The following is a 12,457-nucleotide window of genomic DNA, read 5'->3' as shown; positions in this document are numbered from 1 at the left end:
AGGCGAGGACCGGAAGTGTAACATCAGGGGCGTCTCCGGCAAGGAGGTGGGGGGGAGGCTGATGTTGCTTTTCCGGCCCCTTCAGAAACTCCTTAGTTGGACTATGAATCGCCATGAAGAGGAACTGCGAACCGCTGGGAAGCGGGTGCTGGTAAGGGGGAGCTGGGGGAGAAGACGACGTATTTGGGGGATGTTCCTTCCTGTTCAGGGCAACTGCTTCCGGGTTATAAGTGGGGTCGCAATCAGTCATAGGGATACAGTCGAATGAAGAGATAGGGGTTCACACATCACTTCCTACTTTGGGTAGGACAACCCTCCATATGCGGGGCAAGGGTGGCGGAAGTATCGAGAGGCGAATGAAATAAAAGCAAATTGGACATCTGGGGATTGCTACTCAGCAGTATGAGGCAGCGTGTGTCTGCCTGTTTGTGTCACATACACAGGCGTACTTACGTTTATTACAGTGGTAAAAAAAAAAAAGATACCAAAGTCCTCCAGTTTGCTGCCCTGGTGCCATAGCTGTCAACTTTTCCCTTTTCTTGCGAGGAATCCTATTCGGAATAAGGGAATTTTCCTTATAAAAAGGAAAACGTTGACAGCTATGCCTGGCGCATATCAAGGGCTGCTGTAGAAGCCGAGGTAGAGGTTATAGAATATTCAGAAAAGCAGCATCTTCAGCAGCTGAAGGATGTTACATATGAATATTCTCCATGCTGACCCACTTGATGTTCATGTAAAGCTTATATATAGGTTTTCTTATTCTCTGTTCTCGAACTGGACTGCCATCTGCTGCAATAAATCAAAGAGGTGGTGCTTCTCAGATACCTGTGGCCCTAGATATGCAATTGGACTGTCATAAGCCCCAAAGATAGATGATTGTGGCTGTGCACATGCCATACACTTAAAACCTCTCACCCCCCAAAAGGATTGTGGGGATTGTAGTTTGTTTAAAAGGTGCTGGGAATTGTAGAACTGTGAGGTGCAAACTACAGCTTCCAGGATTTGAGGGAAAGGATGTATGCTTTAAATGTATGGTGTGTATGAGCCATAGCCTAATAACCGTTACAGGACCACAGCTTCCCCATTCCTGGCAAGGCGCCTTTGGCTATTCACCACCTTACCTTTTCCCTGCACACTGAGCCAGCTTTCCTGCTTACTGTCCTTGATGGGTCTAACTTGCAGGTGGCAGGACTGGGCAATCATGGCCTGTGTGGCACCCGCCATAGTGTGGGTATGGCTGTCCTTAATCACCTGGCTACCAAGCTGAGTGTGGCTGACCAGTGGAGAAAGGACAAGCGTTGTTGTGCGGATGTCGCATTCACCAGCCTGGGAGAGGTGGAGTTGGTGCTGATGAAACCCCGTAGCTTCATGAACATCAACGGCCGTTGCGTAGTCAGTGCTGGTAAGAAACAACTTTTTTATTTTCCTTAACCTGTGCAGCAGAGCTCGTCTTGCCCTCCCTCAGTAAAGTACATGCGCCTACATGGCAGACAGGTAGAAACTGACATGAGGGGATACCCACCCATAGGCACCCTGGTTCTTACTCAACCCAGCAGAGCAGAGGTGGGAAACCTACCGTACATGCCTCCAGGTGCCATTGGACTACAGCTGCCACTGTCCCCAGCCATTGGCCATGCTGGCTGGGGCTGATGGGAGTTGCAGTTCAACCACATCTGGAGGGATCCAAGTTTCCCCAAGCACTTCAGCAGAGAGTAAGGCATCCTCATTGCCTAGAATGCAAGCGGAGGTATTCTGGCTCATACCTGGAAGCAGAGCTGACCCCACTATGAGCCAAGGTGAGTCACCAAGCTTGGGTGTGGGACTTGGGGGCACCTTTCAGACCAGCAGATTTCTGGGGTCCTTCAAGCCTCCAAGATTTGGCTATTGAGCCCTTTCCAGCCAACTCTCCTGCCTCCTCCATTAGAAATTAAGCCTAACATGCTCTTTTCCCACCTCCTGTTGGGAGTGTCAGCAGGAGCCAATGAGGAGGCAGCAAGTTTACATCTCCTGCTTGTTTACTTGTCAAGGTGAGGTCCAGCTAGAAGAATGGAAAGCATGTTTGTGTGCCTGCCCCGCCCCCCGTGTATGAGTCTAGCTGCAAGTGCCATTCTGCTCCAGGCTGGTGTGTGTCTTAGGAGGAAGAACAGCACTTCCCACTACCCACCTAAAATTTGCTCATTTTCTCTTCAACATGAAACTACCAGACACTTTTTATTTATTTCTATTTATCTGCCCTCCAGTACTGATGGCGCTACTCTGTTTTATCCTCCCAGCAACTTTGTGGGGTAAAGTAGTATGAGAGATGGGGGCTCAATGCAAAGCCACTTCTTTTTTTTTCTTTTTTTAATATATTTATTAAGCTTTTACAAAAAAAGAACACATAACGACAACAATAATAAAGAAAAACAGACATAATCAACAATATACTTAGAAAAGAAAAAGGGGAAAAAATACAAAAGAAAAAGAAAAAACAAAAACAAAAATTACACCAATCAAGATAGCAAAAAGTAAAAACTCCAACTTTTAAATTCATACTTAATTAACCTTCTTTCTAGACTTCCTCACGCCTCCCTTTTTTGTGTTCCTCTTTACCCAATTAGATGCAGCAAATCCTTGCCCTTCCTCCTCCCCTTTCTTGTATCCTGGTTTGTAATTATCATAGTAAATCCTTTCCATAATTCACAGTATTTTGTCCTTACATTTTCTTACATTATCTTAATCTATTTTCATCTTGTCTTATATCAGGCCTTAAAACTTAAAATTTAAATCTTATTTTTATCAACTTCTCATAGCCATATCATTAACCTAATTTTTTAAAACATTTTTGCTAGAGCCAAGTAGTTCCATTTCAACATTTTTCTAACATTCATCAATTATTTTAAAACAGTCTTAATAATAAAAGAGAAAAAGAATGTAAAACAGTCCAATCTTCATCCAGCGTCCCTTCCTCCTGGTCCCGGATTTTGTCAGTCCTTTTTGTCCCATTAACCTAGCGCATTAACCTGGTGCCCTTATGTCGGAGGCCCTCAAGCCTCTTCCATGTCCCCCCCCCCCCCGCGATTCTTCTTCATATTTTCCTTTCACTCTTGGGAACTCCAGCTTCGTAATATTTTTGACTCTTTTCAGCAGATCAGCCCCATTTCCATAGTCCGGACAAAACTCCATGTAATGTTTAAACACCTGTTTCAAATTCCCTCCAAAATTAAGAGCCCCCACCACTCCAAACATCTGACGGCCCATTACCAAACTCGGAGAGTCCAAATATTCCTGCGTGGGAGGGTCAATCCAACCCCCCATTTCAAAACCAAACCAAACTTTGTCTTTCCAAATCTGGTTTTTTCCAAATTCATTTATCAAATCCAAAGGCTCATAATCCTGCAGGGCCGTAACTCCCTCCATTTCTGGCACCCAGGATTCAACAATATCCTCTTCTCTCATCTGTGCTGTCGTAGCACACTCCTGTTTTAGTTCCTGGGTAGGCTCCGCGTACTTTCCTATTGCCTGTTCAAAGTTTCTAACCGCATTAGTCACCATATCCATCTTCTGTCCTAACTGGTCCAGTAGGGCATTTATTTTACAGAGAGCGCCCAACCGCGCTTCTGGAGACATTGTCCTACAAGGTCACAAGCCCTTTCCCACGATTGTAATCTGTAACAGCTGCAAGCTCCTGAAGTTGGTTACAATTTCACAGTCTCCCTCTAGGGGGAAAACGTCTGTTTCTTCTTTCTTTTAAGAACAATAGCAACAAACTTTCTTTTTTAAGGTATTCAGCCAATATTTGTTCCTTTAAAATGCGAAAGGAAACAATAGAATCCCTATGTTACTTTTCTTTTAACTATCTATCAAAAACATTTGTCTCTGGTCAATGAGCTTCAAACGTCAGTCCTGACACTCCGCTCCAGGATCAGGACGGTGGAAAGTTACTTTACTTTAAACTCACTTCTGCAGGTTTAAACAGTCCCAAAAAGGATCCCCCTTCTTTTCCTGCCACCGAAGGGGGGTTCCACAATTTTAAATGATGAAAATCAATCCTTTAAAGGTAATTTTCTGAGCTCTAGTTTACGTTGTCTTTGCTTTGTTCTGACTACAAAGAAACGGAAGGCTGACTTCCTGTATATACCTTCCCGTTTCAGTACCAAATTAAAATAAATTTTGAGTCCAGTTCTTCTCTACTGGCCAGTCCTTATTTAAAATCCAGTTATTCGAGTTTTAAGTACTCACGGGTGATTCTTTAAACGCCAAATTGTCCCAGGAAAAAGGCAGCGCTCTCCAGCAACGACAATGCGGCTTTGCTCCACGGAAAAAGCAGTAGACTCACAGCTCCGCGCCTCCTCCCCCTCTTCGCTTCGGAGCCCGTTAATGGGTTCCTTTGCGGGTTGGGGGGGTGCTAAAGGTGCCCGCCGAGACCCATGGTCACAGGCTTCATCAACCTGTGATTTTTTAAAGGGTCCCCGCTTCGCCGTAGCGGATACGACCCGTTTCGCGCGGAGCTGGTCCCTCCAGTTCAGAGGGAGGCAGCCATTGCCGAAGGCGCCACCCCGGAAGTCTGCAAAGCCACTTCTTCAGCCTCATAGCTGAGCTGGGATTTGAACCCCACTTCAACATACAGCAACAACAACATTTATACCCCACCCATGTGGCTGGGTTTCCCCAGCCACTCTGGGTGGCTTCCAGCAGAATATTAAAATACAATGATTCATCAAATATTAAAAGCTTCCCTAAACAGGGCTGCCTTCAGATGTCTTCTAAAAGTCAAATAGTTGTTAATTTATTTGACATCTGATAGGAGGGTGTTCCACAAGGCTGGTGCCACTGCTGAGAAGGCCCTCTGCCTGGTTCCCTGTAACTTCGCTTCTCACAGTGAGGGAACTGCCAGAAGGCCCTCTGCACTGGACCTAAGTGTCCGGGCTGGACAATGGGGGTGGAGACGCTCCTTCAGGTATACTGGGCCGAGGCCGTTTAGGGACTTAAAGGTCAGCACCAACACTTTGAATTATGCCCAGAAACGTAAACTATAGTGAGTCCAACACATCAGGGATGGCCGCTCTGTTGCCCTCCAGATGTTGCTGGACCACATTTCCTATCATCACTGATCATTGGCTGTACTGGTAGGTGCTGGTGGAAATTAACAATACAGTGGTACCTCGGGTTAAGTACTTAATTCGTTCCGGAGGTCCGTTCTTAACCTGAAACTGTTCTTAACCTGAAGCACTACTTTAGCTAATGGGGCCTCCTGCTGCTGCCGTGCTGCCAGAGCACGATTTCTGTTCTCATCCTGAAGCAAAGTTCTTAACCTGAAGCACTATTTCTGGGTAACCTGAAGCGTATGTAACCTGAAGCATATGTAACCCGGGGTACCACTGCACCCGAGGTGCAGTAATAAAACTGCTAGCGTGTTTGCAAAGCTAAGCAGGGTCCGGTGTGGTTTCAAATTGGATGGAGGATCACATGTTGAGATTCCTGCATTGTAGGGGTTGGACTTGGTGACCCTCGGAGTCCCTTCCAACTCTAAGATTCTATGATTCTGTAGCCGGAAGGCCACAAACTTCTCATCTGCGTTCTGTGCCGCAGGTTGTGTTGTTCTTATTCTGCCCAGTAGAGGGCAAGCCACCCCAGTTCCTGCAATACCATGAGAGTGTAGCTGGCCAAATATTGAGCTGTCATCTGGAAATGCCATTTGTTCATTGTGTTAGCCTTGAAAGAGATTTTCTCACACCCTGGGATGAGGGCTTTAAGAGAGGAGCAAGTACAGATGTCCTCTTTTGAGGCATTTTGAAATTCTGTTGCTTGTTCGCTGATGTGAGGCAGAGCAGACTACTCTCCTCAATGAGCCTCGCCTGCTGCTTCTGGATTGCATTGCATCTGTTTCTGGCCAAGTAGAGATCTACTTGACTCCCCATTTGACTGAACCTCCTGGAACTTCTCTCTTTTAAAGCGGAGATGTTCAACCTGGGCGCTGAAGATATTTACCTAGTTCATGATGACCTGGACAAGTCCTTGGGAAAGGTCGCCCTGAAGCTGGGAGGCAGCGCAAGGTAACTCTTCATAATTATGAAGCTCCCCATGTACAGAGTGCATAATAATAATAATAATAATAATAATAATAATAATAATAATAATTTTTATTATTTATACCCCACCCATCTGACAGGGTTGCCCCAGCCATTCTGGGCAGCTTCCAACATATACAAAAACATAATTAAACATTAAACTTTGAAAAGCTTCCCTATACAGGGCTGCCTTCAGATGTCTTCTAAAATTTTTATAATTATTTATGCCCTTGACATCTGATGGGAGGGCGTTCCACAGGGTGAGTGCCACTACCAAAGGGGCCCTTTGCCTGCTTTGATGTAACTTCACTTCTCACAGTGAGGGAACTGCCAGAAGGCCCTTGGCGCTGCATCTCAGTGTCCAGGCCGGACGAGGGGGTGGGTAGAGACCCTTCTTCAGGGCTACAGGGCCAAGGCCATTTCGGGCTTTACAGGTCAGCACCAACACTCTGAATTGTGCTTAGAAACACGCTTGAGAGCCAGTGAAGATACTTTAGGACTGGTGTTATATGGTTCCAGCGGCCACTCCTAGTCACCAGTCTAGCTGCTGCATTCTGGATTAGTTGTAGTTTCTGAGTCACCTTCAAAGGTAGCCCCACACAGAGCGCATTGCAGTAGTCCAAATGGGAGATAACCAGGGCATGCACCAGTCTGGCGAGGCAGTCCGCAGGCAGGTAGATGGAGCTGTGTCCAGTTGGCCTGGGCACAGAATTAACCTGTTTTAATGCAAAGGGGAAGAGCAACATGTGTGTGAGATCAGTGGAGTGTGTGTGGATGGGGGGACTGATGTTGATTTCTGGATGAGAAAAGTGTGGGGATAGAGAAGCTGTATGTCCTTCTAGATCAGTGGTTCTCAAGCTGTGGGTCCCCAGATGTTGTTGGACTACAACTGCCTCATCCCTGAGCTCTGGCCTTGCTAGCTAGGGGTGATGGGAGTTGTAGTTCAACAACATCTGGGGACCCACAGGTTGAGAAAGGCTGGTCTAGATGCTGCTGGACTCCCAACTCCCATCAGCCCAAGCCAGCATGGCCAGGGATGGTGGAAGCTGGAGTCTAGCAACATCAGGAAGGACACAAAGGCCAGCAGTGGATGGTGCCAGTGCAGAGACAGCTAATTCTAATTTCATCCCCATCCTCCTCCCTCCGGAGTTCTGCAAGGACAAAAGTGAGGCTAAGCAGGAAGAAACTGACCAGCCATGCTGCCCCTAGACTGGTTGTAAGATGGTAAGTAGGTAGGGGCTGGCATGGGGCATGCAGAGGTTCGTGGGGCTGTGCCCCATTTGCCCAAACCAAGCAGCTTCCATTGTTTGTTTCTGACAAGGGATTCTGTGTCTTGGCAGCCACGGGACAAAGTAGAAATTTTGCCAGTGTGCCTTTTTTTTGACAGCAAGAGGCAGTGAAGCCGCCCACAGCTGTTAAACTTCTGCACTGTTAGATGGCTGCTTCAAGGCACAGTGCCTCTCTTAGGAAAAGGACAGCCACCCCTGTCCTCAAACAGCTTGTTCAGTGTTTTTGGGAATTTTCTGGCCGAGAGGATGTAAATGTTTCTTGGCCCTGTCAGGAATAGGGTTCCTTTGTAGAGAGACTGACCGGAGGCTTAGATGCCTTGCTTCTTTTCTTTCAGAGGTCATAACGGAGTCCGTTCCTGCATCAGCTCCCTGAAATCTGATGTGAGTTGCCGCTTTGGTTCACCCGTGTACCACCAAAGAGGACCGATCTTCATTTATTACCATGACATGAGGTCTTGGTAGTCATCCAAGGATGGGATTCTCGCATATTAGCAGCTGTGTCTGTCTGGAGCTCAGCTTACACCGGGCGAGAACCCTTGCATGTTTCATGCTTGGCCCCAGGCCGGGGGTGGTGGAGGAAGGAGGTTATTTCAATTGGAAGCAGATGGCTGGCTGCAATCCCAGGATGCCAAACTAAAAAACATTGCGGCCTTCGTGGATTGCTCTGTCTCCTTGCTAAGCCATAGCCAAAGTTTCTGTCTAGCCAAAGGGCAAAGGCTGGAGGAGACTTTGCAAGCTTGCAAAAACCACAGAGTCGCTGCCAGAGAGAATAACAGACCCTGTATAGAGGAATTATTCACAATTCCTATCAAAGGAGGAAAATCCAATCTTGTAACCAGTCCTTTGTTGGACCATACTGGTTTTATTGTTTTATTGGTGTCTTTTTAAAGATGGAATGAATTCAAGACTGTTGGGGTGGCTTGAAAGCTTGTTACTTCTAATACCAGTTGTTGTCAGATATTTGACTGACTTCATCAGGTTTATGAGGGATTTGCTTTCTCGTCTATCTGACTCATTTATCTTTAGCTTGCATATAGGATTTGAATCCCCCCTCTCTTTTGCCACAAATGACTTTGAAAACAATGTTCTATTGATAGGATTCACATTAAGATGGTTTTCATTTTTTAATTCAGGGATTCCTATGTGAAGATTTGAGCATGGCTTCACTTAAGTCCCAATAACTTGAAGGCGAGCAAATCACAATAATCTTTATCTAAATCTAAGCCTATGTGCTTTAAAATAAAATAAAAATGAAAGCAGCAAAATACAACAGCCCCAGAAAACCAAATAAAAAGACTTCAGAGTATGAGATGATAGGTGGGAGGCAAAGCCTGTCCTGAAATTACAGCAATGCAGGTACCCCACCAAGAGAAGTGCTGAATCTCAGTAGCAGAGCACCTGCAGGGCAAACACCTGTGAATTGAAGCAGGTGGCGCTGTGGTCTAAACCATCGAGCCACTTGGGCTTGCCGATCGGAAGGTCGGCGGTTCAAATCTCCATGACGGGGTGAGCTCCTGTTGCTCTGCACCAGCTCCTGCCCACCTAGCAGTTCGAAAGCACACCAGTGCAAGTAGATAAATAGGTACCACTGTGGGGGGGGGAGGTAAACAGCATTTCCATGCGCTCTGGTTTCTGTCACGGTGTTCCATTGCGCCAGAAGCGGCTTCGTCAGGCTGGCCACATGACCCAGAAAGCTGTCTGTGGACAAACGCTGGCTCCCTCAGCCTGAAAGCGAGATGAGCACTGCAACCCCATAGTCACCTTTGACTGGACCTAACTGTCCAGGGGTCCTTTACCTTTCTACCTTAGGAGAATGTTGGAAGATTCAGGACAGATGAAAGCAAGTGCTTCTTTAAGCAGCACCTAGTTAAGCTATGTTAACCTAGTTAACCATGTAAGGTGCTGCTCTTGTGCTTGCATCCTGCTTGTGGGTTTCCCAAAGGTTCAGCCCCTGTGAAAACAGGATGCTAGACTAGATGGACCATTGGCCTGATCCAGTAGGCTCTGCCTATATTCTTATGTAATTCTTCGAAGTAAAGCTTCAAGCCTGCCTCAATAGTCTGCTGATTAGTAAAGGCAACCCCTGATCCCCCTTGTGCTGCCTGAGAGGTAACAGCAGAGTGGGAAGGAGGAGGCGGAGAGGTTACCTTTTGGAAATTGCCTCTCAGGGAAGATGAGTGAGGGTAAGGCAGGGTTGAGAGAAGCAGCTGCTCCTCGCCCCCAGGTCCCTACCCCTCCTCTTCTCTCCCCTCCCCAAGCTTATTTGAAGAGGCATGGAAAGAAAGTTGTTGTTGTTGTTTAGCCATTTAGTTGTGTCCAACTCTTTGTGACCCCCTGGACCAGAGCACACCAGGCACTTCTGTCTTCCACTGCCTCCCGCAGTTTGGTCAAACTCATGCTGGTAGCTTCGAAAACACTGTCCAACCATCTCGTCCTCTGTCGTCCCCTTCTCCATCTTTCCCAACATCTGGGGCCCTCCATCTTTCCCAACATCAGGGTCTTTTCCAGGGAGTCTTCTCTTCTCATGAGGTGGCCAAAGTCTTGGAGCCTCAGCTTCAGGATCTGTCCTTCCAGTGAGCACTCAGGGCTGATTTCCTTCAGAATGGATAGGTTTGATCTTCTTGCAGTCCATGGGACTCTCAAGAGTCTCCTCCAGGACCAGAATTCAAAAGCATCAATTCTTCAGCGATCAGCCTTCTTTATGGTCCAGCTCTCACTTCCATACATCACTACTGGGGAAACCATAGCTTGAACTATATGGACCTTTGTCGACAAGGTGATGTCTCTGCTTTTTAAGATGCTGTCTAGGTTGGTCATTGCTTTCCTCCAGAAAGTACTTGGGCATAGTAAGAACTTAAGAGCCTGTTCTGAACTGTAGGTTGTATGACTGTGGTTGTACATTTGGAAGCTATAACCATGGTTTGGGTTATGAAACTGGTTAGATACACCATGGTTCGGTGTGTCTGCTGTTGGATCCAAACACATGATAACTGGTATGCACTGCACCAGCAATTCTAGTGTATGTTATTGGGCAGAACAAAACCAACTCCCCCCTTTCTTTCTCTCTCTCTCTCTCCCCCACCCCCTTCAGCGTATGGTCCGACTCAGGATAGGGATCGGCCGTCCAGTGGGAGAAGCTGCCGTGGAACACTACGTATTGGGCAGGTTCACCAGAGCTGAGCAAGAGATCTTACCGCAAGTCTTTGAGCAGGCAGTCACAATGCTGCTGGGACACATCCAGCAGAGGAAGAGCAGCCCAGGGACTCCGATCACTTCTGGGACACCAGCCAAGACACCTCTTGGGATGGAAGGCGCATAGCAATCATGAATGCTTTGGGTGTTTGTGAGCATGTGTTCCCGGAAAGAAAGTATTTGGGGGCTTCTGACTGCCAGAACTTGTGACCTATGAACACATCTGAACCCAGAATTACTTGGGAGTAGGATGGGCAGGCAGTGCCCAAGATTCCTGAAGGGAGCTGAGAGGGGGAAGGCAAACCACCAGAACCAAGCAAATGGATGTTATCAGAGAAACAGCAAGTCTAAGGCTATGGATATTCCATGTTTATGTGATCTTACCATGCATTGCCTTGCTACCTAGAGTATCCCCCAAATCATAGCTTTCAGGGGGGAAACAATCCTTCTAGTCCTCATGAAAGCCAGGATTCAAATCACGTGGGCAGCAAGCACCTGGCTGTCACTACTAATTTGCCTTCGCTAAAGCTGGAGTTGGGGGGTGGGGGCTTCAGTGCTTTGTACCTTGCCCCTCCATGATGGGAGAGCAAATGGCGCAAAATAAGAAAATGCATGTTTAATTTGCATAATTTCTTCTTTTATTCCACACCCCCCCCTTGGAATAGTGAGTCAGGGTGGGATTTACCAGTTTTATCACTGGAGTGGACTGCTTACCACTCTGAGTGATGGGGCGGAGGTCCAAAGTTCGCATTCTCTCGCCTGTGCCTTTCAGCTGCCTCGGAGCAAGTTCCCACTCAGAAAAGCCCAGATATTAACCCTTCTTTTGAGTAATACAGCTGGCTAAGGGCTCCCCCTAGGACAGGGATGGGAATCCACAGTCCCAAAAAGCCTCTTGGGCCTCTTTATCTGTCCCTTGAACCTCTCTGCAGACCACTCTCTCTTCCCCCAGGCTTCACCACCCTTGCTTTGCAGCTGCCTTTTGTGTTTTTGCCTGGCTGGAATGTGCCCTTGAACCTGTGGCAATGCTTCTTTCTTGTCTAGGCTGTGGGTCGAGTCAAAGGCAATGTCTTCCCATGTCTTTGCTGGGTAAGTCAAGTGCAGGCAGCAAAATGGGTTAGGGTGTAGAATAGGAATTGTTGACTCAGGCCCAAACTGGGTCCAAAGCGCTCCACATATTTCTGGTCACCCAACTCCCATTTTCCCTGACCACAGGGTGCCACTGGAAAAACCTCTCTAGGTTCCTGTGAGGATAAGATGGGGAACATAAACTCAGTCTTGGTATTCAGCCCTGAGCTCCTTGGATGAGAACTGGGCCACAGGGCCACTACAGATGTCGTATTTTTTCCTTGTGTGTTCCTGATCATTTGTGCCCATGACAGTATGAGGGTGGTTATACATAAGCCCATTTTCAAGGCTGTTTACACCTGCAAATGTTACAGGGTGGACATACAGTTTCGCTTCTAATCAATGCACATCATTCAGCTTCCTGCTGAAAAATCGCAACCTCTTATACCACAAATGTTCCAAAGTTGGTGTTTTTGTCCTGCTTTTGTTATGCTGCAGTGCAAAGGGGGCCCTCTGGACTGCAATAATGCAAAAACATCTCATAAGCTTTGCAGGACAACTAACAAGGTGGAATGATGTGTGAACAGTCTAGTATAATTCCACCATTACAGTGGTACCTCGGGTTAAGAACTTAATTCGTTCCGGAGGTCCATTCTTAACCTGAAACTGTTCTTAACCTGAAGCACCACTTTAGCTAATGGGGCTTCCCACTGCTGACGCACCACCGCTGTGCGATTTCTGTTCTCATCCTGAAGCAAAGTTCTTAATCCGAGGTACTGTTTCTGGGTTAGCGGAGTCTGTAACCTGAAGCGTCTGTAACCTGAAGCACCCGTAACCTGAAGCATCCGTAACCTGAGGTAC

The 12,457-nt window shown here is 47.1% G+C and overlaps 1 protein-coding gene across 1 annotated transcript; it reads left to right on the top strand.

Moving 5' to 3' along the window:
- Positions 1 to 16: 16 nt before the first annotated feature.
- On the top strand, positions 17 to 11,151 carry PTRH1 (peptidyl-tRNA hydrolase 1 homolog). Its single transcript, XM_079962260.1, has 5 exons — positions 17 to 151; positions 1,183 to 1,402; positions 5,936 to 6,035; positions 7,675 to 7,720; positions 10,431 to 11,151. The coding sequence occupies exons 1-5, from the start codon at positions 62 to 64 to the stop codon at positions 10,656 to 10,658; spliced, it is 684 nt and encodes a 227-aa protein (XP_079818386.1). The 5' UTR covers positions 17 to 61; the 3' UTR covers positions 10,659 to 11,151.
- The last annotated feature ends 1,306 nt before the right edge of the window (positions 11,152 to 12,457 follow it).

The sequence above is a fragment of the Podarcis cretensis genome, assembly GCF_951804945.1.
Source record: "Podarcis cretensis genome assembly, chromosome: Z".
Taxonomy (NCBI): Eukaryota; Metazoa; Chordata; class Lepidosauria; order Squamata; family Lacertidae; genus Podarcis; species Podarcis cretensis.
Note: the sequence above shows the minus strand (reverse complement) of the source record. Positions and strands in the feature narration are given on the sequence as shown.